We start from the raw sequence: 26,043 nt of genomic DNA on the forward strand, positions 1-26,043 counted from the left end.
CGTCCAGGACAAAGCAGCCCCGCATGATTGGTCGCGTTACATTGTCCCTTAGTGTCCAAATCATTTGGTGTGTTTACGGGAAAGGGCAGAGGCCGGGATAGGGTGCTCTTTCAGAGAGTCGGTGAGACTCAATGGGCCGAATGGCCTCCTTCTGCACTCTAGAACAGGCATTGTCAAAGTCGGGGGCGCGACCCGCGGGCGGGCGTCAGGAGGATTGTGGAGCCATTCGTCGCGGCGTTCCCGATTGCGCAAATCCGCGCGCAACAGTCGGCTTCTAATGGCGGCCTACAAAATGGCCACAAATATATTTTTTAAATGTGGCCGCACTGTGCATGCGGGCTCGCTGATTGGTGCGCATGCGCCGATGAACGGGTACACATGCGCACCGCGGCCGCGTTTTAAAAAATCTGGTCGCAGCCTTTTCGAAGGCCGCTCGCAGCCGGCATTGTTAAAAGCCGGCGGCAAAAAGTTCGGGGAGAATGACGCGATTGGTTGCTTCCTGAACTTTGATGCTGATGAAGTGGACGTCTCTTACTCCAAGAACGGTGAGTGATCCAACGATGGTTTCACCGCAGCTGTAACTTCAACCGAGAGATGTCAACTTTTTTAATGTTGATTTTTAAACATTCCAAAGCAAAATGCCTGCAGGCCGTATTTGGAAGCTTTATTAATTAACTGATTTTGAAGTGTCTTTTATTTTTTTTACATTTTTAATTGTAATGCTTAGGTGAAATGTGGTGAACCTCTTTGTCAAAGAGTCATCGGACTCGAAACGTTAGCTCTTTTCTCTCCCTACAGATGTTGCCAGACCTGCTGAGATTTTCCAGCATTTTCTCTTTCGTTTCGGATTCCAGCATCCGCAGTAATTTGCTTTTATATAAGGTAAGAGAAAATGGTGGGTCGCGAAGGTCGGCCGGCGTGGGTCGCGAAGATCGGCCGGCGTGGGTCGCGAAGGTCGGCCAGCGTGGGTCGCGAAGATCGGCCGGCGTGGGTCGCAAAGGTCGGCCGGCGTGGGTCGCGAATGTCGGCCGGTGTGGGTCGCGAAGGTCGGCCGGTGTGGGTCGCGAAGGTCGGCCGGCTTACGCGAAGGTCGGCCGGCGTGGGTCGCGAATGTCGGCCGGCGTGGGTCGCGAAGGTCGGCCGGCGTGGGTCGCGAAGGTCGGCCGGCGTGGGTCGCGAAGGTCGGCCGGTGTGGGTCGCGAAGGTCGGCCGGCGTGGGTCGCGAAGATCGGCCGGCGTGGGTCGCGAAGGTCGGCCGGCGTGGGTCGCGAATGTCGGCCGGCGTGAGTCGCGAATGTTGGCCGGCGTGGGTCGCGAATGTCGGCCGGCATGGGCCGCGAAGGTCGGCCGGCGTGGGTCGCGAAGGTCGGCTGGCGTGGGTCATGAAGATCGGCCGGGTTGGGTCCTGAAGGTTGGCCGGTTGGTAAAAACGGGTCCCCGGAAAAACAGTTTGAAAAACACCGCTCTAGAGGTGCAATGACGATTTTCAAAGTGGCCAATCGCACATTTGTCTCCAATGAAATCTGTTGGCCCCAGTTTTGTCCAGTCACTTAACCTATCACTATCTCTTTGTCACTTTCTGCTCAGTGGGTGTCCTCTAATTAAGAAGGTTCAAGTCCCACTGCAGGATCTGGGCATAAGAATGGAGGCTGACACTCCAGTGCAATATCGAGGGAGTGCTGCACTGTCGGAGCTACTGTCTTTGACAGGAAACATGTTACTGAGTCCCCAGCTGCCCATTCAGGTGAATGTAAAAGACCCCAGGGCACTATTCAGAAGAAGAGCAGGGGAGTTCTCCTCGGTGTTCCGGCCAATAGTCACCCCTCAATCGACCGCACAGAGTTTCTGGTCATTGTAACGTTGTGGGATTTTGCTGTGCACAACTTGGCTGCTCAGTTGCCAACAGTGACTACACGTCAAAAAGTACTTCATTGGCCGTGTGGAGCTTGGAGTACTGCTGAAAGAAAAAGACATATTCTGTCGAAGCTTATTGCCGTGCACCCATCAGGACCACTAAAAGACGAAAAAGGAACAACAATTTATACTATTTGAGAAGAGAGTGCTGATTGGTTGACAAGTGAACGCTGATTGGTGGAGGTGTCGCCATGTCACCAAGCGGCACTCTGTTCTCACGTGGCGTAAATTGTTGTTCCTTTTACATTTAGCATTCTTGCGAATTGTCCTGATAAGTGCAAGATGAGACGCTTCGACAAGAAAGGTCCCATTTCTTCAGCGATATCTCCTTGGCTGCGAAGCACTCAGAGGCACCTGGCGCATACGACAGGCGCTATATAAATGCAAATCTGTCTTTTTAATCTTACACTGCTGCTTCGTCAGCAAGTTTGGATACGCAGCCTTCCCTCCCATCCGTGAAGTCATCAACAAAGGTGGGGAATAGATGATGTCCGAACACGGACCCCACGGGTCACTCCCAGCCAATCGGAGCATCAGTCCACTATCTCTACTCTCTGTCTCCCTCTGTTCAGGGTCCCCCGGGGAGTGTGTCAGTATTTACAGGGAGTCCCCGGGGAGTGTGTCAGTATTTACAGGGGGTCCCCGGGGAGTGTGTCAGTATTTACAGGGGGTCCCGGGGAGTGTGTTAGTATTTACAGGGAGTCCCCGGGGAGTGTGTCAGTATTTACAGGGAGTCCCCGGGGAGTGTGTCAGTATTTACAGGGAGTCCCCGGGGAGTGTGTCAGTATTTACAGGGAGTCCCCGGGGAGTGTGTCAGTATTTACAGGGAGTCCCCGGGGAGTGTGTCAGTATTTACAGGGAGTCCCCGGGGAGTGTGTCAGTATTTACAGGGGGTCCCCGGGGCAGTGTGTCAGTATTTACAGGGGTCCCCGGGGAGTGTGTCAGTATTTACAGGGGGTCCCCGGGGAGTGTGTCAGTATTTACAGGGAGTCCCCGGGGAGTGTGTCAGTATTTACAGGGAGTCCCCGGGGTGTGTGTCAGTATTTACAGGGAGTCCCCGGGGTGTGTGTCAGTATTTACAGGGAGTCCCCGGGGAGTGTGTCAGTATTTACAGGGAGTCCCCGGGGAGTGTGTCAGTATTTACAGGGAGTCCCCGGGGAGTGTGTCAGTATTTACAGGGAGTCCCCGGGGAGTGTGTCAGTATTTACAGGGAGTCCCCGGGGAGTGTGTCAGTATTTACAGGGAGTCCCCGGGGTGTGTGTCAGTATTTACAGGGAGTCCCCGGGGAGTGTGTCAGTATTTACAGGGGGTCCCCGGGGGAGTGTGTCAGTATTTACAGGGGGTTCCCGGGGGAGTGTGTCAGTATTTACAGGGAGGTCCCCGGGGGAGTGTGTCAGTATTTACAGGGGGTCACCAGGAAGTGTGTCAGTATTTACAGGGAGTCCCCGGAGAGTGTGTCAGTATTTACAGGGAGTCCCCGGGGAGTGTGTCAGTATTTACAGGGGGTCCCCGGGGAGTGTGTCAGTATTTACAGGGTGTCCCCGGGGAGTGTGTCAGTATTTACAGGGGGTCCCCGGGGAGTGTGTCAGTATTTACAGGGGGTCCCGGGGAGTGTGTTAGTATTTACAGGGAGTCCCCGGGGAGTGTGTCAGTATTTACAGGGAGTCCCCGGGGAGTGTGTCAGTATTTACAGTGGGTCACCAGGGAGTGTGTCAGTATTTACAGGGGGTCCCCGGGGAGTGTGTCAGTATTTACAGGGGGCCCCCGGGGGAGTGTGTTGGTATTTACAGGGGGTCCCCGGGGAGTGTGTTGGTATTTACAGGGGGTCCCCGGGGAGTGTGTCAGTATTTACAGTGAGTCCCCGGGGAGTGTGTCAGTATTTACAGGGGGTCCAGTAATCTGGAAGCTGTGAAGTGGGTTATTGTGTTAAGATACCCTTGAGTGTTGATGTCTAATTCTCAATGTAACAAATATATTTTTCCGCAGAATATAACCACCTGCTGCCCTTTCTGAAAGTCTTGGTTGTGAGGTCAGCGTGGCCCAATGAAATCTCCTAAGATGTGGGCAAGGGCTGCCTGACGCAAGGCCCGGGAACAGTTCTGTCCAACATCCAGTCATGAAGTGTTTACAGACAAAACCCCCCAACTGGGTCAGTTTGGCTCGGTTTTCAAGCGAAGAGCAACCACTCCTATTCATCGTGTCCTCCAACTGTTCCAGAATTATCCAGAGGAAAAGGTCAGATAACACGGGATGAATTCAGGAATATTAGTTTCAAAGTTTCTCTGGGTAAATTTGTTTTAAGATGGTTCAGAGCAAGAGTAAAATTTAACAGGTAGTGAAGGGGGGGGGGGGGGGGGTCCTGCGGGGTGGGTGGGGGGGCAGGGTCTTGGACATGAAGCCCACCCCACAGCCCAGCTCCTAAAGTCGCCTTAATCGTCCCACTCCGTCACAATTTCTAGGCTGGCGGCCTCTGGGTCGGTCACGGGGCGGGGCAATAGAAACATTTGAAATCTTCAGTTTTGGCAGGAAGGTGGTGGGGGACCAGACTCCACTGCAAGCCCCCCCCCCCCCCCCCCTCGCGAGTCCCCTCGTCAGGAATCCTCTGCCACTCCCCCTCCCCGGAAACCCCAACCACTTACCTGACCTCCATGTCCTGACAATTGACCCGGAATATTCCAGCCCATCGTCGGGTCCCGCTGATGTGAACGGAGATTTTGACGGCGCCTCACCCATTGACTCCATCGACACCTCCCGCTGCCTGGGGAAAGCGGGCAGCGTAATCAAAGACCCCTCCCACCCGGCTTACTCACTCTTCCAACTTCTTCCATCGGGCAGGAGATACAGAAGTCTGAGAACACGCACGAACAGGTTCAAAAACAACTTCTTCCCCACTGTCACCGATTCCTAAATGACCCTCTTATGGACTGACCTGATTAACACTACACCCTGTATGCTTCATCCGATGTCGGTGTTTATGTAGTTACATTGTATATGTTGTGTGCCCTATTATGTATTTTCTTTTCTTCCCTTTTCTTCCCATGTACTTAATGATCTGTTGAGCTGCTCGCAGAAAAATACTTTTCACTGTAACTCGGTACACGTGACAATAAACAAATCCAATCCAATCCATGGGGGAGCCCGTGCAGGAGGGGTGAATGGGGGGGGGGGGGGGGGGGGGGGGGGGGGGAGAGAAGGAGGGACTGGAAATTTCTGGCCTCAGTCCCAGTCACGCTGTTGCAGTGCCTCTTCCGGCCACTACAGCGCTGTGCCTGGAGGCAAGGAGCAACCTCTACAAGGCAAAACCTTCCCTACAAGCGAGAATGGAAATCCCTTCTGCTGCCATCAATACCCATTTGAGTGTAAAATGGCAGCGGGATTGTTGGAATTGACGAGGATGCAGATACTGCCGACTCAGCAGAGGATCAAGCCCCACCATCTTAAAAACTTCAATGCAGTCTGAAAGTTACTGTTAAATACACACACTTAATAAATGCTATTCTATGATGGTTCTTGCTGTGACTCGAGCATGTAAGCTGCAATATTGGCCTTGATAAGCAGAACCACAAGACAGATAAAGGCATGTACCAGGTCCGAACTTTTATTATCTTGTTGGAAACAATAACTTGGCGAAGCAACATTGACCAATAAGACTTGTGATGTCAAGTCCGGTTTCAGGAACGCATTCAAAATAACATTTCCTGGAAATCGAATCGGCGCCCTCGTTATAATCGGTGGTCCTGTCACCAATATAGGATACGAGTTCGGGGTTTGAACAAATAAACTTCTGCTGCTGTCCGCTTACTTACGCAACCCCAGAATTCATGACACATATCTTAACGACACTCATTCGGGAGCCGCGTTAGATTGACTTCGGACCTGCCCTGGAGTTGGCGAATCTCACTTGGACGTCGAGGTAATATTTGATGGCTGTCCTTTGCTGGCGTCTTTGAATTTTTACATTTGTGACCTAGTGGTGTAATCGCTGGATCTGTTACAGAAATAACAACTAGTTTTATTTCTTTTTGTTTCCCCCAGTGACGGGGCAAAATTAGCACGGCCAATCCACCTAACCCTGCACATGTTTTGGGGTTTGTGGGGGGGGGGGGGACCCACGCAGACACGGGGAGAATGTGCAAGCTCCACACGGACAGTGAACCGGGGCCCGGGATTCGAACCCGGGTCTTCGGCGCCATGAGGCAGCAGTGCTAACCACTGTGCCGCCAATAAGAACCGGTTATCTGCGCCACAAGAACTCCCAATCCCTTCACGGTGGGGCGGACTACTTACTGAGGAGTTTTTCGTTTTCATAGAATCATAGAATTTAAATGCAGAAGGAGGCCATTCGGCCCATCGTGCCTGCACCGGCCCTTGGAAAGAGGACCCCCCTTAAGCCCACACCTCCACCTATCCCATAACCCAGTAACCCCACCCAACACTAAAGGCAATTTTGGACACTAACGGCAATTTAACATGGCGGCCAATCCACCCAACCTGCACATCTTTGGATTGTGGGAGGAAACCGGAGCACCCGGAGAAAACCCACGCACACACGGGGAGGACGGGGAGGTGTGCTGGCTGGTCTTTGGTGGGTGGCGCTCTGGGCAAGGAGACAGGCAATGCCACCCCCATGCAGGAGATTTTCACCACAGGGCGGCTCACTCCCTTTGGAGGTATCCCTGCGGCTTTCTCAGTTGACCTCCAACCTCTCCACTCTCACACTCCCGCCATTGGACGCCATTGGTGTTCCCCCTCCCAGCCCTCTGCCTCCCCCACAGAGCCAACTGGACAGTGAATCAGGCCTCTGGTTACCTGAAAGTTCTTGTCTCTTGCTCAAAACAGACCCTCCTACCGCACCCCCTGCCCCCCCCCCCCCCCCCCCCTCACCAGCTCCACCATAGACTCAGTGGGCTAGACAGCTGGTTTGTGATGCAGAACAAGGCCAGCATCGCGGGTTCAATTCCGTACCAGCTTACCCGAACAGGCACCGGAATGTGGTGACGAGGGGCTTTTGCACGGTAACTTCATACTTGCGACAATAAAGGTTATTATTATTATTATATAATCCCGTGAGTGCAGAAGAAGGGCATTCGGCCCATCGAGTCTGCACTGACCCTCCGAAAGAGCACCCTACCCAGGCCCACTCCCCCGCCCTATCCCCACCTCACCTTTTTGGACACTACGGGGCAATTTACCACGGCCCGATCCCACCTAACCTGCCCATCGTTTGGACTGTGGGGGGGAGAGGGGCGGGGCGAACCGGGGCACCTGGAGGAAACCCACGCAGACATTGCGGGGGGGGGGGGGGGGGGGGAGAGTGCAAACTCCACACACAGTCATCCGAGGCCCGAATCGAACCCGGGTCACGAGGCAGCAGTGCTACCGCAGTGCCCAGTCATTTTGAATAATAATCATTTAAATCTCCCTGGTTTGGCAGCCCAAGTGCTTCAGCGAAGGTCTGGAGCTGACACATCCTTCATCTGGGGACAGTGCAGTGGGAACCTGAGAGTCTGCAACCAATGGGTGGTTGTTTGGGTGGGCTGACCACATTCCTCCCAGGGGACAAGGCCGTGCCTCCAGACCTTACTTGGTCAGAAGGGCTGGACTGCAGCCTCTGGTTGTATAAAAGGAGCCTCCAGGGCTACAGCCGTCCCGGGGTCACCCATTCCAGCGGCAGGCGTGAGGACCGTGCAGAGACAGAGCTCGCCCCCCCCCCCCTTTCCCTCCCTCGCAGCAGGTAAGGAGCCGTCGGTTCGAAACCTCGCAGTGCCCCCTCTCCAAAAACGCAAAACTTTAAAAAAAAACTCAAACGTGCTGTTAATTCCTACAAACCTTAATGACAAGGAACAACATTGCCTCCAGTTTGAAACAAACTCGCCCTCAGCATTTTGACACTTCGAACGGGACAAAGTTGCAGCAGGAGTTTTAAAAAACTTTCCAAAACTTTTTTTCCCCTATATAATTTGATCACGGATGAAGTTCCGTTGACTTTGTCAGTGCAAATTTCCAATTGGTAATGTCAAGAGAGAAGCAAGTTGGTTTTAGAATGAACTATACTTTAAACTATTATATATTGTAAAATATAAATTTCCTAGTCCATGGCCAGATTAATCTCAATTTTAATTGATTTTAGTCTGATACAATAAATGTTGCTCTTAGATTAATTCTATTCTCAATTTTAATTTATATTTGATTCTAGTCTGATATTAGCAATCTATATTGCAATATATTGTTGATGATTCTATTCTGAGCAAATTAATTCTCAATATTAATTTATATTTGATTCTAGTCTGATATTTGCAATATATATTGCAATAAATATAGAGTCGATGATTCCTACTCTGAGCTGTTTAATTTTCAATTTTAATTTGTTTGATTTTCACCCCCGATTATTTTATTTTTAAACGCCAAGCCTTGGCACCGAGGTAAAGAATCCGAAGGCGAGTTTTTTTTTTTAACCTTTGAAGTTCTTGTTTCGATGCCCAATCTCTGCCCGCTGGGGTTTTGAGGAGGCATGGGGTTTCCAGAGCAACATTTTCACCTCTCGCCCAACCCCCTTGCTTTGAGATGTTGCAACTCGCCAGGTGGTTAAGGAGAGGCCAGCTCTCCCCCCAGAGACCCATTGGAAACGGTAGGAAGCAAACCCAGTCTTACGTTGCAGGCCTTGGATATATTGGGGGGGGGGGGGGGGGGGGTGGATTTGCAAGTTGCTCCAAATGCGACAATTTGTTCCCTCCCCTCTGGCCCCTTTTCGAGGGGGGGGGGCAATCAGTTCCAGTCCATCAAGTTCCGATACCAATTCTCCTCCTGCATCTAGTGGAGCGCTTAGGCGGACTTCTGTCTGTTTCCATCGCCAGTTATTCTGGAACAGGTTGCTAATCGGTCGCCAGAGCTTACAGCTTGAGTGGACGCCGGCTCCACATCAGGCGTGACTGGCCAGGTTTATTTGGAATCACTAGCTTTCGGAGCGTAGCTCCTTCATCACCTCCCTGACTCGCCTGATGGAGGAGCCCCGCTCCGACAGCTAGTGATTCCAAATAAACCCGTTGGACTTTAACCCGGTGCCGGAAGAAATGTTACTTTGGTCAGATTGGCAAATCTTAAGTTACACGGTGTGCCTGTGCCGATTCCGGGCTGGATCCATTGAGCAGTGCTGATTTCAACCAATTAACCAGTGTTGGGTGGGGGGGGGGGGGAGGAGACTTAAGACTGCCCCTCACATCAGGCCAGATGTTGTTGGGAGTGGGGGGTAGGGGCCTCTCCACTTCGATGGTAGAGGCACGGTGTACAAAACCAACCTTCACTAAACACTAGTTCAGCCACAGTTTGAATATCCTGTCCCGATCCGGGTGTCGCACTCCAGGAAGGATGTGAAGCCATTGGAAAGGGGTGCGGGAAAGATCGGCCAGAAGGCTTCGGGGATGTGGATAGATTGGAGTTGTTGGGATTGTTTTCCATTGGAACAGAGAAGTTTGGGAGGAGATTCGATCGAGTTGTTCAAAGCACGAGGGGCCTGGACAAGAGTCGATGGGAAGAAACCGTCCCGTTGGTGGAAAGGTCGAGGACGAAGGGGGGGCCCGGGTTTGAGATAATGGTAAAGGAGACAATGGAGACAGGAGGAGAAATGTCTTCCCTCAGACGGTGGTTAGGATCGGGAATGCACTGCCTGAGAGGGTGGCGGAGGTAGGTTCAATCGAGGCCTTCAGGAGGGAGTCGGATTGTGATCTGCGGTGAAGGATAATTGCACGGAAAGTACAGGGCGAGTTGGACTAGTCGAGATACTCTTACGGAGAGCTGTCGCAGATTGGATGGGCTGAATGGCCCATCTGATTCTAGCTGCGCTATGCCCCTTGCCTGGCTGGGGGGTGGGCTGACAATGGGGAAGGAGGCGTTCGAACCTTGCTGTATTCTTTCAGCTGTGAAGAGAGGCTGGTTAGGCCCGGGGGTGTTTTCCTTGGAGCAGAGAGGGACCTGATTGAGGTGGACAAAATTATGAGGGACTCAGATAGGGTGGATAGGACGATACCTCTACCCTTAGTAATGGGTCAATACCAGGGGGGGGCACAGATTTAAGGTAAGGGGCGGGACATTTCGGGGGGATATGAGGAAAAAATATTTTTCACCCAGAGGGACTCGCTGTCGGAAAGGGGGGTGGAGGCAGAGACCCTCACAACATTGAAGAAGCATTTTGATCAGCACTCCGGAACGCCCCAGCGCACACGGCTACGGACCATGTGCTGGACAGGCTCGGTTTGGTTTCTGGGAGCTTGCTGTGCGTAATTGGCAGCTCCCACCTTACAACGGTGAGAATTGCCTCCTTGAAGTGGCGGACAATTCCAGATGATCGAAAGCTCCTCCTTCAAGCTGACACCAGAGAATCAGCGATGGGCTCATCGGCAATTACACATCGTGCTTTCTGCACAGCGCAGGTACCCAAGCCGTCCCGCCGGGACTCGAACCTTACCTCTGGAGGGAGGAGATCCAGAACTCCAACTTGGAATTCTGCGCTGCCTTCCGGAGGGCACTGGCGGGGGCTTTGGGACCCCACAGAGACCCTCCCACCGTGCATACCCTCACCAGCTGCTCGAGAGATGGGACGTCACATTTTTGTTCCTGAGCTCCGTTGCCCACATCCTGCATCCCGTTCCCCCTCTGCACACCCCCCCCCCCCCCCGGTGCTCGCTGTCCTACACCAGCTCCAGGTCAGGGAATGTCTTGATTTTATAATTGTCATCCTTGTTTTAAATTCGCCTCCCCACCCTTCCCATATCTGTAATCTCCCCAACCCCATCTGTGATAGCGACACACCTCTGTTCCTTGCCTCTTGAGCACCCCCCCCCCCCCCCCCCCCCATTTTATTCATTCCACATTGGCGCCCCTGCCTTCAGCTGCTGGGGCCCCCAGCTCTGGAATCCCCTTGCTAAATCTCCCCGTCTCTCTCCTTAAAACCTATCCCTTTGAACAAGCTTTCCGTCACCTCCCCTAATATCTCCTCGGTCACTCTGTGTCGAACTTCGTTCCTGTGAAACACCTCAGATGTTGGAGAATATTTAAGGGGCTTTAGAAATGTAAGTTGCAGTTAATCGACCCGTCAATCCTTCAGAGACAGGGTAAGGCGATAGGAAAATAATAAATCTGTGACGGAGCGTATTTGGAAGGACAGAGGATTTCAAAAATACAAGCAAGAGAATTAATGAGTTAGGGCAGCGCGGTGGCGCAGTGGGTTAGCACTGCTGCCTCACGGCACCGAGGACCCGGGTTCTATCCCGGCCCTGGGTCACTGTCCGTGTGGGAGTTTGCACATTCTCCCGTGTCTGCGTGGGTTTCGCCCCCACAACCCAAGATATGCAGGGTAGGTGGATTGGCCGCGCTAAATTGCCCCTTAGTTGGAAAAAATAATTGGGTACTCTAAATTTATTTAAAAAAGAGATTAATGAGTTAAATGGCCAACTTCATTATTCACCGGCAGTCTCAATTGCAGCTTCTAAACTAAGCTAACTAAACTAAGGGATGGCACGATAGTTAGCGCACGGCTGCCTCAAAGCGCCAGGGACCCGGGTTCGATTCTGGCCTCGGGTCACTGTCTGTGCGGAGTCTGCACGTTCTCCCCCGTGTGTGCGTGGGTTTCCTCCGGGTGCTCCGGTTTCCTCCCGCATCCAAAGATGTGCAGGTTAGATGGATTGGCCGCGCTAAATTGCCCCTTAGTGGAATAGGGTGGACAATTGGGCCTAGGCAGGGTGGTCTTTCAAAGGGTCAGTCTAGACTCAATGGGCTGAGTGGCCCCCTTTCTGCACTGTAGGGCTGTGTTTCCATAATCTCAATCTACCCTGGGGTTTAAAAACAATTATTCATTCATGCCACACGGGCATCGCAGGCTGTGCCAGCATTTACTGCCCATCCCTAATTGTCCCGCTGGGTCATTTAAGAGTCAACCACATTGCTTGGTGTCACATGTAGGCCAGACCGGGTTAAGACGGCAGATTTCCTTCATTGAAGGACATTAGTGAACCAGATGGGGGTTTTACGACAATCGAAAATGTCATCATTGAACTTTTAATTCCAGATTTGTATTGAATTTAAATCTCACCATCTGCTGTGGTTAGGGTTAGGGTTACCCCGGGTTTCTGGATGAATATTCCAGTGACACCACCAGTACACCTCTGCTCTTCCCCGCACTGCAGTTTGTGCCCAAATGGCGTTGCCAACGGTGAGCGGGCACCGAAACGTGTTGGCCGAGAGGACGCGAGGGAGCCTTCCATGTGGGAGAATCTAGAACCGAGGGCAGAGTTTAGAAATGAGGGATCTCCCATTTAAGATGGAGACACGGATCGGAATCCTCCGTCCGTTCGCTGGCCGACGGGATCCTCTGGTCCCTGTGGCAATTTGCCCCCCCCCCCCCCCCCCCACGGGTCATTGACCATAGTCAAGGCCGGGTTGGAGAGATTTTTGACCCGACGAGGGAGTCGAGGGTTACAGGGAGAGGACAGGAAATTGGAGTTAAGATCGGCCACTATTTTGCGGAATGGCGGAGCGAGCCCGAGGGATGGATTGGCCTCCCCCCCCCCCTCATTCTTGTGCGCGTGCCAGAACGGTGGAGTATGCACTTATTGGTTGTGTCATTTTGTGAATTGATGGGCCTGTTCTCCTCGTTTCCGCCATCTCAGGACTTTGTAGGTTTGCAATCATGCCTTTCGGGAACACTCACAACAAATGGAAGCTGAATTATTCAGCGGAGGCTGAATTCCCCGACCTCTCCAAACACAACAACCACATGGCCAAGGCTTTGACTATCGATATCTACAAGCAACTCCGCGACAAGGAAACCCCCAGCGGTTTCACCATCGACGATGTGATCCAGACTGGCGTGGACAACCCAGGTGAGTACCCTGCAGAAGGGACACTCGGCAAACACTGCACGTTGATGTTGGAGGGAGTGGATGTTTGGGGATGGGGTGCCAAACAAGCGGGGCTGCTTTGTCCTGGATGGTGTCGAGTTCCTTGAGTGTTGTTGGGAGCTGCGCTCACCCAGGCAAGTGGAGAGTCCCTCACACTCCTGACTTGTGCCTGTAGATGGTGGACAGGCTTTGGGGTGTCAGGAGGGGAGTTAATGGCTGCAGGGTTCCCAGCCTCTGACCTGCCCGGGTCGCCACATTATTCATATGGCTGGGTCCAGTTTGGTAACTCCCAGGATGTTGATTGTGGGGATTCAGCGATGGAAATGCTATTGAGTGTCAACGGGAGATGGTTAGATTCTCTCTTGTTGGAGATTGCATGGCACTTGTGTGGCACGAATGTAACTTGATGACATCTTGTTAACTGTGATGGAGTGGGACGGCACGGTGGTGCAGTGGTTAGCACTGCTGCCTCACGGTGCCGAGGACCCGGGTTCGATCCCGGCCCCGGGTCACTGTTCCTATGTAGTTTGCACATTCTGCCAGGGCGGGATTCTCTGATGCCCCGCTGGGTCGGAGAATCCGGGCGGGGGGGGATCCCGCCCCACCGTCCCCGGCAATTCTCCAGGCCCCGATGGGCCGAGCGGCCGTACATTTTTGGCCAGTCACGCCGGCGTGGGTTATATATGGTCCCACACGGCGGGACCTGGCAGGTAAGTCGGCTGGGGCAATCCACGGGGGAGGGGGGCACCACGAGAGATCCAACCCCGGGGGGGGGGGGGGGGGGGCACACGGTGCCTGGCCCACGATCGGGGTCTGCGGGCGGGCCTGTTACGTGGGGGCACTTCTATCTTCTGCCCCGGCCCCTGTAGGGCTCCACCATGCCCGGCGCGGAGAGGAGAACCCCCCCCCCCCCCCGCTCATGCACCAAAATACGCCGGCGGTCCAGCACATGCGCTAGATCACGCCGTCCCTTCGGCACCACCTGGAGCAGCGCCAACCCCTCCGCCGTCCACCTAGCCCCCAAGACAGGTGAAAAGTCCTCACATTGGGGCCTCGTTGACGCTGGCTTTCCCACCGGCTTGGGGACTTAGTCCCCGGAAAGGAGAATCCCGGCCCCAGTGTCTGCGTGGGTCTCACCCCCACAACCCAAAAAGATGTTGCAGGGTAGGTGGATTGGCCACGCCAAATTGCCCCTTAAAAACAAACTGTGATGGGGTGGGGGGGGGGGGGGGAAGGGAATGTCCTATGAAGACCATCAAGTAGACTCAGTTTATATTCCTTCGAGATTAGAAGATTAAGATTAATATATGTCTCCTTCAAACATATAAAATTCTGAGGCGAACAGGCTGGATCCTGACAAAATGTTTCGCCTTGGCTGAGGAATCTAGAACACGGGGGTCAAAGTCTCAGACTAAGGGGGTGGCCATTTTGGACAGAGTTCGGTCATTGAATGGTCGGGCAGGCGCGGGGGGCCTCCTCCAGCTCCTGTTACAATTCTCACATCACGAGGCAGTAAGGTAGGAGCGCTGTACGTGCTGATGAACCCATCTGATCTCCACCCTGTGCCATTGGTATATTTATAATGGGGTTCTCCCCCCCCCCCCCCCACTCCAGGTCATCCCTTCATCATGACGGTGGGCTGCGTTGCTGGTGACGAGGAGACTTACGAGGTCTTCAAGGCACTGTTCGATCCCGTCATTCAGGACCGTCACGGAGGCTACAAACCAACGGATACGCACAAGACTGACCTCAACCACGAGAATCTGAAGGTTTGTGATGGGCTGTGGGCGGACCGACTGTCTCTTCCCTTATCACCTGGAGGATGGGGGGAGGGCAGGCATGGATCTGTGGACCATGGCTGCACCAAGATTTAACGGTGGATTAACTAACTCTGAAATAAGAACATAAGAACTAGGAGCAGGAGTAGGCCATCTGGCCCCTCGAGCCTGCTCCGCCATTCAATGAGATCATGGCTGATCTTTTGTGGACTCGGCTCCACTTTCCGGCCCGAACACCATAACCCTTAATCTCTTTATTCTTCAAAAAACTATCTATCTTTATCTTAAAGACATTAAATGAAGGAGCCTCTACTGCTTCACTGGGCAAGGAATTCCATAGATTCACAACCCTTTGGGTGAAGAAGTTCCTCCTAAACTCAGTCCTAAATCTACTTCCCCTTATTTTGAGGCTATGCCCCCTAGTTCTGCTTTCACCCGCCAGTGGAAACAACCTGCCCGCATCTATCCTATCTATTCCCTTCATAATCTTATATGTTTCTATAAGATCCTCCCTCATCCTTCTAAATTCCAACGAGTACAGTCCCAGTCTACTCAACCTCTCCTCGTAATCCAACCCCTTCAGCTCTGGGAATAACCTAGTGAATCTCCTCTGCACACCCTCCAGTGCCAGTATGTCCTTTCTCAAGTAAGGAGACCAAAACTGAACACAATACTCCAGGTGTTCGGGGGCTAGCCGTCACCAGGTCTTGGTTTTGAGAGCTTGAAGACTCGCGTATGTAGACTTTTTCAGCCTAGCGAAGGGACATTCTGCCTAATGGGTCTGTGTTAGTGTTTACACTCCACACGGCCGCTACCACCCGGAAGGGCGAGGGCAGCAGATACCTGGAAACCCCACCACCTGGAGGTTCCCCTCCAAGCCCAGCACCACCCTGACCCCGGCCGTTCCTTCTCTGTCGCTGGGTCAAAATCCCGGAACTCCCTCCCTGACTGCACAGTGGGTGTACCTACGCCGCCGGGACTGCAGACAGCTCACCCACCACCTTCTCAAGGGGCAAGATGGGCAACGAATGATGGGCCTAGGCACCCATCCTGTAAAAGAATTTTTTTAAAAAAAGGTGCCTCCTTAGTTTATTTCAGGCTAGCAGCGAAGTCGAATGGCCTCCTCCTGCCCTATATTGTAGCATTTTAGAATGATGAAGCACAGAACGCGGCCATGTGGCGAATGTATAGCACGAGTAATTCACCAGTGTATTAGTATTATGTTCTGCCATGGTGTTACAGCTATGTTATGTTGTTGACCCTGTGGGCTCCACCTATGGGCCATTGTGTGGCTTCACCCCCAGGGGGATATGTTGGGGCGAGTACGGGCTCTGCCCATGTCTCCTCCCCTTGAAAGGAAGTATAAAGAGCAGCTGACCTGCAGGCGGTTCCCAGTATTGTACCAGTCGCAGGCAGGCACTGTTCTAAGCTGATTAAAACCACGGTTTACTTCTACTCGGGTCTTTGAGTGAATTGATGGTCACGCCAGGCCATTTGGCCCACCTTGTCTCTGCTAGCTCTTTGAAAGACCGAGCCAATGAGTCCAAAGTTCTCCCCTGGAATGCAATGATGCCTTTCCTAAATATTGGCACCCAGAATTGGCTACTCAAAGCTCGGGCCTAACCACTGTTTCATAAACGTTTGGCGTGAGGCGGAGCGGAGTCGACAGCATGGTTAATGTCTGCTCTGGGGGGGGGGGGACACCGGTTCGAATCCCACTCCGGCAGCTGGTGGAATTAAAAAATTCAATGGATAAAAACTGGGATTGAAAGCTGGTCTCAGTAACGGCGCCCGTGACAACTATCATCGATTGTCGTAAAAACCCATCTGGTTCACTAATGTCCCCTTTAGGGAAGGAAATCTGCCGCCCTTACCCGGTCTGGCCCTACACGTGACTCCAAACTCCACTGCAAATGTGGTCGACACTTTCCTCTTGTGGGAGAGTCTAGGACCAGAGGGCAGAATCTCAGAGTGAGGGGGTCACCCATTTCAGACAGAGATGAGGAGGAATTTCTTCTCTCAGAGGGGGGTGAATCTGTGGAATTCTTTACCGCAGAGAGCTGTAGGGGCTGGGTCGCTAAGTGTGTTCCAGGCTGGGACAGATTTTTCATCAGTGAGGGAATCGAGGGTTATGGGGATAAGGCCGGAAAGTGGAGCTGAGGATTATCACATCAGATCGGTCATGAACTCAGTGAATGGAGCAGACTCGATGGGCCGAATGGCACAGGGCCTCAGATATTCGAAGAGGGCGATGTCTTTTCCCTTGGCTGACGCAGTTTCCTTTGACAGGGGAGGTGACGACCTTGACCCCAACTACGTCCTGAGCAGCCGGGTCCGCACTGGCCGCAGCATTAAGGCGATCGCCCTTCCGCCACACTGCAGTCGCGGGGAACGCCGTCTCGTCGAGAAGCTTTGCATAAACGGTAGGTGGGAGGGAGGTGGATGTGAGGGGGGGATGGGGAGGGGTTCGCGAAACTTATAGCAGCTCGGGCACAGGCCGAATACCATGAATAACCTCAGCCGGCGCGGTTCGGGCCTCGCTCCGCATCATGAACCAACCGCCAGCCCCCTGAGCTAACCGGCCGCCATTATTATGGCCTTCATGAGGTTATCTATGAAGGCCCCGCCTTCGCAACCTTGCCCCTTGCCTGAGGTGTGGTGACCTTCGGGTTAAACCACCACCAGTTAGCTCTCCCCCCCTCAAAGGGGAAAGCAGCCTATGGCCACCTAATAATAACCTTTTATTGTCACAAGTATGAAGTTACTGTGAGAAGCCCCTAGTCGCCACATTCCGGCACCTGTTCGGGTAAGCTGGTATGGGAATTGAACTGCTGGCCTTACAAACCAGCTGTCTAGCCCACTGAGCTAAACCAGAGCTTAAACCACCTGGGACTATGACAACTTTACCACCTACTAGGACAAGGGCAGTGGGTATATGGGAGCGGCGTCTTAGATCCCAGTCCTCCGGGTCACTCACCACCCGGACTTGGAAATGTATCGGCCGTTCCTTCACCGTCGATGGATTTAAATCCTGGAACTCCCTCCCGAACAGCACTGTGGGTGTACCTACACCGCACGGACTGCAGCGGTTCAAGAAAGCGGCTCCCCACCACCTTCTCAAGGGGCACTTAGGGATGGGCATTATTGTGTAAGTTGACCAGCAATCATTGCCTATCCGTTTGGCATTGGAGTTGGTGCATTGTGACAATCCCGAACCGCTCACTAGGTTTCCAAGTGCAGAGCCTGAGTATCGCTACAATGAGAGACGTATTGTCAAAGTTTTCACTCTTGCACTCAACTGGAGAAACACAAGAATACCAAATTTCCAATGATCGTAACAATGTACACCACAAAAGGAAGGGCTGCTGATTGGTCCCCACTGTTTCTGGGACCAACAATCAGAACAACACATTCCTTTGGTTGTTCATCGTAGGCAAGGAGTCCAGACCGTACTCGACCAGCTCGTGCTTACAAAACCCAAACAAAACATCCACCCTTAGGTGCGATTCCCCAATTTGGGCAGCACTTGCTGAACAATCCGGAGTGCGCCAGCAACCAATTAATCAGTCGAGCGCGTAAAGTGGCTCATTTATGCTCGAGGCGCCATACATTCATACGCTGGGACGCATTCTCTGCAAACAAAAGGAATATGTCCAAGCTTTGCGTCTTTTTTTAATTACTCGGGAGTTTGGGAGACTATTGTTCCCCATCGCTTCCTGCATGGCAACCCGTCAGCCAATGGGAGTCAACTTGCCACCGACCCTTTCCTCCTGCAGCATACCTTGTTGCGATGGTTTGAAATTTGGCATTCTTGTGTTTGTCCCGACGAGCGCGCGGTGAGAAACTTTGTGAACTGCTGAACTGCAATTCGCTCGCGTAAATGTTTTAATGCCCGATCCTCCTCGGCAGCTCTCAACACCCTGACCGGCGAACTGAAGGGTAAGTATTACCCTCTCTCCAGTATGTCTGACGCGGAGCAGCAGCAGCTGATCGATGACCACTTCCTGTTTGACAAGCCCGTCTCCCCCTTGCTCCTCGCCTCCGGCATGGCCCGTGACTGGCCTGACGGCAGAGGGATTTGGTAAGTCCATCGGCAATATATTCAGCTAGAATCTACCGAGACCGCGCGCGGGCAGCTTTCGCTCAGTGGGCTGGACGGCTGGCTTCGTGATGCCGAGCGAGACCATCAGTGTGGGTTTGATTCCCGTACCGGCTGGGGTTATTCACGGAGGCTCCCCCCCCACCCCCCGCCTTGTCAACCGACCCTCGGGTTAAATCACCAGCAGTCAGCTCTCCTCCCTCAAAGGGGAAAGCCGCCTACGGTCATCTGGACTATGGCGACTTTACTTACACTGAAGCTGTCCAATGGGTCCATATTATTTCATGCTTCACCGCTGCCCTTTCACCCCTTGCCTCCTCATACTTACCCAGATTCCCCGTGGGTATCAACACGCTTCACCTCAACCACTTTTGTGTGGGAGCGAGTTCCACGCTCCCATCGCTCTCTGGTTAAAGAAGCTTCTCCTGAATTTCCCTCTGGATTTATCACCCTTACGGCCCCCGAGCTATGGCCTCCTCCACAAGAGAAAACAGCTTCCTTACCTCGATGCGAATAAACCTTTTCGTAATCCTTTTTTCAAAAACAAATTCTATATTTAGCGTACCCAATTCATTTTCGTTTCTCCAATGAAGGGGCAATTTAGCGCGGCCAATCCACCTACCCTGCACATCTTCGGGTTGGGGGGGGGGCGAAACCCACGCAGGCACAGGGGGGGGGGGGGGGGGGGGGGGGGGGGAATGTGCAAACTCCGCACGGACAGTGACCCAGAGCCGGGATCGAACCCGGGACCTCGGCGCCGTGAGGCAGCTGTGCTAACCACTGCGCCGCCGTGTCGCCCCGTCCTTTCCGTAATCCTAAAGACCTCTAACCAGATGAAACATAGAGAATAGGAGCAGGAGGAGTCCATTCGGCCCCTTCGAGCCTGCTCCGCCATTCATTATGACCATGGCTGATCCTCTATCCAATGCCAGACTCCCCCCCCCCCCCCCCAACCCCCACCCCCCACCCAACCCCCACCCCCCACCCAACCCCCAACCCCCACCCACCCGACGCCTTTAGAGCTTAGAAATCTAATTCCTTCTTAAATATATTCAGTGACTCGGCCGCCACAGCCTTCTGTGGGCGAGAATTCCACAGCTTCACCACCCTCCTGAGTGAAGAGGTTTCTCCTCATCCCAGTCCTAAATGGCCCACCCCGTATCCTGAGACTGTGACCCCTTGTTCTAGACCCCCCCTCCCCCTCCCACAGCCAGAGGAACCAACATCCCGGCATCCAGTCAGAGCCATAGGGGGTCTACAGCACAGAAAAGGCAAGCGACCACCTAATTGTCCTAATCCCGTCTCCAAGCACCCGGCCCGTCGCCTTGTGTGCCCTGGGGTCGCAGGCGCATATCTAAATCCTTCTGACATGTTCTGGGGGTCTCTGCCTCCACCCCCCCTTTCAGGCAGCGAGTTCCAGACTCCCACCCCCCTCTGGGTAAAAATATTCCCTCACATCCCCTCTAAACCTGTGCCTACCTTAAGTCTCTGCCTCCTGGTCACTGATCCCTCCGCCAAGGGGAAAAGTTTCTTCCTGTCCACTCTATCCACGCCCCTCATAATTTTATACATCTCAATTATGTCCCCCCCTCAGTCTTCGCTGAACTCCCTCTATGTGAAGTATATCCTTCCTTAGATATGGAGACCAAAACCACCCACAATGCTCCAGGTTTGGTCTCACCAAGGGCCCTGTACAGCTGCAGTAAGACCCCTTTGCTCCCTGTGCTCAAGGCCTCTCGCAGTTTCATAGATTTCATAGAATTTACAGTGCAGAAGGAAGCCATTCGGCCCATCGAGTCTGCACCGGCTCTTGGAAAGAGCACCCTACCCAAGGTCAACACCTCCCCCCTATCCCCCATAAGCCAGTAACCCCACCCAACACTAAGGGCAATTTTGGACACTGAGGGCAATTTATCATGGCCAATCCACCTAACCTGCACATCTTTGGACTGTGGGAGGAAACCGGAGCGCCCGGAGGAAACCACGCACACACGGGGAGAACGTGCAGACTCCGCACAGACAGTGACCCAAGCCAGGAATCGAACCCGGGACCCTGGCGCTGTGAAGCAATTGTGGTAACCACTGTGCTGCCCCGGTGAAGACCAACAGACCATTTGCCTTCCTAACTGCTCACTGATCGCTTGCCCCCCCCCCCCCCCCCCCCCCCCAATACCATAACCTGGACACCCACTGCAAGTCAGATTGAGAGCGAGCTGATACTGGCCTCTGGATGTGCCCACCGGCGTTTGTCGGGGGCCTGGCGAGGAACATTCATGTTGAGCGGGAGGGAGGGAGTGTAGAGACGAGGGGGTTTGAAAAGGACAAAATGCAAACTGTTCAAAGACCAGACTAGAGGAAGGGTGTGAGTCTGGCTCCTCGTTGCCGAGGGAATTGTTGGAAACCTCCCCTCCGGGTTGCTAGGAAATGGGCCCTTGCGTTGGCGGAGCCCGAGGTGAAAGGGAGTGAGGCGCATGCGGTTGACCAGCTCTTCTGTTACTTGAATGATTTTTTTGTCACACTTGTTTTTTGGAAACAGGCACAATGACAACAAGACCTTCTTGGTCTGGGTCAACGAGGAGGACCATCTCCGGGTTATCTCCATGGAGAAGGGCGGCAACATGAAGGAAGTCTTCCGCCGTTTCTGCGTGGGCCTGAAAATGGTAGGAAGCGTCCGTCTTTGTAATCAGCTTTCAGGTGGCCCCCTGGGTCCAGCACACTGGCCCACACTGGGTGCGGACAATGCGTCACAGTTGAGATGCTAACCCACACTCCCAGTCATAAGAGTAATTTGCGGCACAGAAGGAGTCCATTCGGCCCACCGGGTCCGTGCTGGCTCTCTGGAGATCATCGATCATCGGATTTACAGTGCAGAAGGAGGCCATTCGGCCCGTCGAGTCTGCACCGGCTCTAGGAAAGAGCACCCTACCCAAGGTCAACACCTCCACCCTCTCCCTGTAACCCCACCTAACCTTTTGGGTCACTAAGGGGCAATTTAGCACGGCCAATCACCTAACCTGTACACCTTTGGACTGTGGGAGGAAACCGGAGCACCCGGAGGAAACCCACGCAGACACGGGGAGAACATGCAGACTCCGCAAAGACAGTGACCCAGCGGGCAATTGAACCCGGGTCCCTGGCGCTATGAGGCAGCAGTGCTAACCACTGTGCCACATGGATTAGTCGGACCGAACAACTGTACCTGCGTTTGTCGATTCTATGGATTGCTGCAGCTTTCATTGGGAAACTCTTTAACCCTCTTGCCCAATGCAGATTGAAGAACTTTTTGTCAAGGCTGGTCATGGCTTTATGTGGAATGAACATCTTGGCTACGTCCTGACCTGCCCCTCTAACCTGGGGACTGGCCTGCGGGGTGGAGTCCACGTCAAGATCCCCCACCTGTGCAAGCACCCAAAATTCGAAGAGGTTCTCAAGAGGACACGGCTGCAGAAGCGTGGCACAGGTGAGGCCTTGTGTGGATGTGGTCACTTGAGCGCGGATTCCCGCTTCGTCTCTGCTCAGTGTTCGGTCAGGATTAGCAAGTGCAGCGGCTCAGAACTTCCGGTTGGCTTTGGGCGCCCTTGGGTTCCTCCTTCCCATTCTTCAGGGTCACTTTGCTCAATTCCCAGGCCTTTGGCCTCCGAGACGAACCCGTCTTGAGTTTTCTGAGGGTGTCACAAACAAAATTGACAAATGGAGAGTCGATGGGCAAAGTACATTTGGTTTCCAGAGGGCTCGTCATCCCCACAGGCGGTTGATTCGCAAAATAAAAAAGCACGGGCATGGATTGACGATTAGCTACAGCAGAAAACAGAGAGCAGGGATAAATGGGCCACTCTTGTGTTGGCAGGCTGTGGTTAGTGGGAGGTTAGTATTTGGGCCCCAGCTGTTCACAATCGATATCACTGATTTGGACGTGGCGACCAAATGTAGTATTTCCAGGTTTGCGGATGAGACAAAACTAGACAGGAATGTGCGTTGTGAGGAAGATGGAAAGCAACCACAGGAGGAGTTGGACAGACTAAGTGAGTGCACAAGAACACGGCAGATGGAACATAATGTGGAAAAATGGGAGGTAATCCACTTTGAACGGGTGTGCAGAATATTCCTGAAATGATGAGAGATTAGAAACTGTGGACGTACAAAGGGGCCTCGGTGCCGTTGTCCATAAGTCATTGAAGGTTAACATGCAGGCACAGCAAGCTAGCAGGAAGGCAAAAGTAAATATTGGCCGTTACCCTTTAGGATTTGAGGATAGAAGTAATGACGTTTTGCTTCAATTGTATAGGAGTTTGGTTAGACCGCACCTGGAGCACTGCGTGGGAGTTTATGACACCTTACCTCAAAAAGGATATTATTGCCGTAGAGGGAGCGTGCCGAAGGGTCACCAGACCTGTTCAGGGGATGTCTTATGAAGAGAGATTGGGGAAACTGGGCCTGCATTCTTTAGAGTTTCAAGAATGAGAAACATCCAAAATATTTGAAGGAATAGACAGGGTAGAGGCAGGTAAGGTGCTTCCTCTGGTCGGGGAGTCTAGAACCAGCGGGCACAACTTCAGAATAAGGGGAAGCCACTTCGGACCGGGACGAGGAGAAATGTCTTCACACAGAGGGTGGTGAATCTTTGGAATTCTCTATCCCAGAGGCTGCGGAAGCTCCGTCATTGAGTACGTCCAAAGCAGAGATTGTCAGATTTCTGATTAGCAATGATGTAAAGGGTTGTGTGGGACAGTGGGTGTAAAGTCACTGAAGTGTCCGATCGGCCATGATCGTATTGAATGGCGGAGCAGGCCCGATGGGCTGAATGGCTCCTCCTGCTCCCATCTTGCTAGGAGACAGGAGATTCCGGATTTGAGCACGGTGGGAAGGATCTAGAGTCTGGCGAAAGGTTGGCCTTCAGCTGGAGAGGAGTGGCAATGGGCGGGATTTAACGGAAATATTTCAAAGTGTCATTTTGGGCGGGTTTGACGGGGTGTTTCTCGCTGGCTTTTACAGTGAGATCCACACTGGTATTCACCCACACGTAATCAGTTTTTTGGAACTAGGGGAGTTTCTCCCCTGGCCTAGCCCATGTTCGGAAACGTTTTCAGCAGTGGGGAACTTGCCAGCCAGACCGGCTCCTCAGACACCGGGCCGCCATTTTGAAAGGGTGTCCCGATCTCTAACTGAGCTTGAAGGTCCCCCCACATCCCCCACCCACTGGCAATGTCGCCCCCCCGCACACCTCTCCCCCCCCCTCCCCCCAAGTGAGGTCACCCCTCTATGGGGGTCACTGAGGGGCCCCCCCATTTTAAGGCCTCACTACCACACCTTTTTAACCCCCCCCAACCTTTAGGAGGCCCCTTCAGCCCCTACCCTTCATAGCCCCTCACCCTTCTTTCATGGGCATAGCCACCCTCAGACCCTGACCCTTGGCAGTGTCACCCTGGCACCTGGCACTGCCCCTGCCAGTCTGGGCACTGCCACCTAGGTGTCCAGGTGCCAGAGAGCCAGGGCGCCACCCTGCCCTGTCCCCGGACTACCCAGGGGTCTCCAGTGGCCTTGGAGATCCCCCTTCAGGTGCCGCTCAACCTGGTCCACGTTTGCATGGACCATGCTAACCAGTGCTATGGCGGGGTCTCCCAGGCAACGGCGTTAGTTCCCGGTCCTCGGGAGATTTGGGCGCCGACATATTTAAATGAGCCTAATAGCTCACTTAAACATGTATATCTGGAGCTTGTGCAGCGCGGCGTTCCGAGGGTCGCGAATCTCCCGAGAGTTAATGGTGACCGCGTGGGGCGTGACGAGGTCGGCCGGACAATCGCGCCAATGTTTCCATGAGCAAATGGTCACCCTCCCACTGCCAAGGGCCCCGAAACCCGATTAATTGTCATTCCATCTTGTTGCTGCTTGAGGGACATTGCTGTGTGAAAAATGGTCAAGTGGGCTTTTCGACAAGGGGCGGTCACGGCATCGCACCTGCAAAGTGCTTCTGGGCTCTTGAGGGTTACGGTGTAGTAATAAAGGCATCATCCCAGGCGGTAATGATACAATCGATGCCCAGCTGTTTGCTGGCGACTGACTGGTACAGAGAACATTCTGGATAGGAGAGAGGGGCAAACAAGGGTTGCCTACAGGGGGACTTGTTAGAAGGGTTGAAACAAAGGCGTTATCATACTCCTGATTTTAATGTTCTTATGCCTTTGAAATATCAATGAACTCTAGTGTGGTAACGGGGAGCAGTGGCTGGTGCCCATCAGTACCTTCTGATGCAATATTAAACTGAGGTCTTTCTCCGCCAATTGAAGGTGGTACAGCAGATTGCAGGGCAGAAGAGTCTCCCTGTGTCCTAAATCCCATCTTCCCAACCACTACTGACAAGTCTTTCATCTCATTGCTATTTTCTGGATGTGATTAGCTGCCACATTGGCCAACATGAACAAAATGGCTGCCACATTGCCTGACAATAACAAAATGGCTGCCATTTTGACATGACTATAACAAAATGGCTACCACAGTGATCTGACAATAACAAAATGGCTGCCATATTGACCCGACAATAACAGAATGGCTGCCATATTGACCCGACAATAACAAAATGGCTGCCATATTGACCGACAATAACAAAATGGCTACTATATTAATCCGACAATAACAAAATGGCTACCATATTAATCCGACAATAACAAAATGGCTACCATATTGATCCGACAATAACAAAATGGCTGCCATATTGACCAACAATAACAAAATGGCTGCCATATTGACCAACAATAACAAAATGGCTGCCATATTGACTGACAACAAAATAAATGGATGACGCTTGGTCGACATGACAAAATTGCAAAACAGAATAACTCATGACATGCAAGGCATTGGAGGAGTGATATGAAAGGCTCTCTGGTGCTCTCGGTCGCTTCAGTTCTTAAACGGTGCGTAACTGTTTCCCCGTTGGCCCGCTAGGTGGTGTGGACACCGATGCCGTTGGCAGCGTCTATGACATCTCCAATGCTGATCGCCTGGGCTTCTCCGAGGTCGAACAGGTCCAGATGGTCGTCGATGGCGTGAAGCTGATGATCGAGATGGAGAAGCACTTGGAGAAAGGAAAGAGCATCGACGACCTGATGCCAGCCCAGAAGTAAACGAAAAGAAGAAGTGGTGGCGGAGGAAGCAAGAACTCTGAGCAGCCTTGAAACATCACAGGTCATGAACTTTGAACTTTGGCGAGAGCTTCTTACTCTTATACATCCTGGTCAAAGGCTTGTGTCTCGGTAAAAATGGATGACATCGTTTGAGGAAATGGAAGATTGGCTCCAATCACGTGAAAGAGTTACTAGACACCTCTTAACATTGACGACACATCAATAAAATATGGCCCCAAATA

At 52.9% G+C, this 26,043-nt stretch overlaps 1 protein-coding gene across 2 annotated transcripts; it reads left to right on the forward strand.

Annotated features, from left to right (window-relative positions):
* Positions 1-7,470: 7,470 nt before the first annotated feature.
* LOC140402354 (creatine kinase M-type) lies at positions 7,471-26,043 on the forward strand. 2 transcript variants are annotated; one of them, XM_072490074.1, is made up of 8 exons: positions 7,471-7,648; positions 12,576-12,788; positions 14,421-14,579; positions 16,879-17,007; positions 18,494-18,665; positions 21,220-21,343; positions 21,954-22,143; positions 25,623-26,043. In XM_072490074.1, exons 2-8 carry the CDS (start codon positions 12,596-12,598, stop codon positions 25,799-25,801), a joined length of 1,146 nt encoding a protein of 381 aa, XP_072346175.1. In that variant the 5' UTR covers positions 7,471-7,648; positions 12,576-12,595; the 3' UTR covers positions 25,802-26,043. The 2 variants fall into 2 exon arrangements, with proteins under 2 accessions (XP_072346175.1, XP_072346176.1); XM_072490075.1 differs by lacking the exon at positions 7,471-7,648.

This window comes from Scyliorhinus torazame, chromosome 25 (assembly GCF_047496885.1).
Source record: "Scyliorhinus torazame isolate Kashiwa2021f chromosome 25, sScyTor2.1, whole genome shotgun sequence".
Classification (NCBI taxonomy): Eukaryota; Metazoa; Chordata; class Chondrichthyes; order Carcharhiniformes; family Scyliorhinidae; genus Scyliorhinus; species Scyliorhinus torazame.

Coding starts and splice junctions, on each gene's coding strand:
- LOC140402354 (XM_072490074.1), top strand. CDS start 12,596: ATGCCTTTCGGGAACACTCACAACAAATGGAAGCTGAATTATTCAGCG. Junction 18,666..21,219: donor CCTGACGGCAGAGGGATTTG/GTAAGTCCATCG, acceptor TTTTGGAAACAG/GCACAATGACAACAAGACCT. Junction 22,144..25,622: donor GCTGCAGAAGCGTGGCACAG/GTGAGGCCTTGT, acceptor TTGGCCCGCTAG/GTGGTGTGGACACCGATGCC.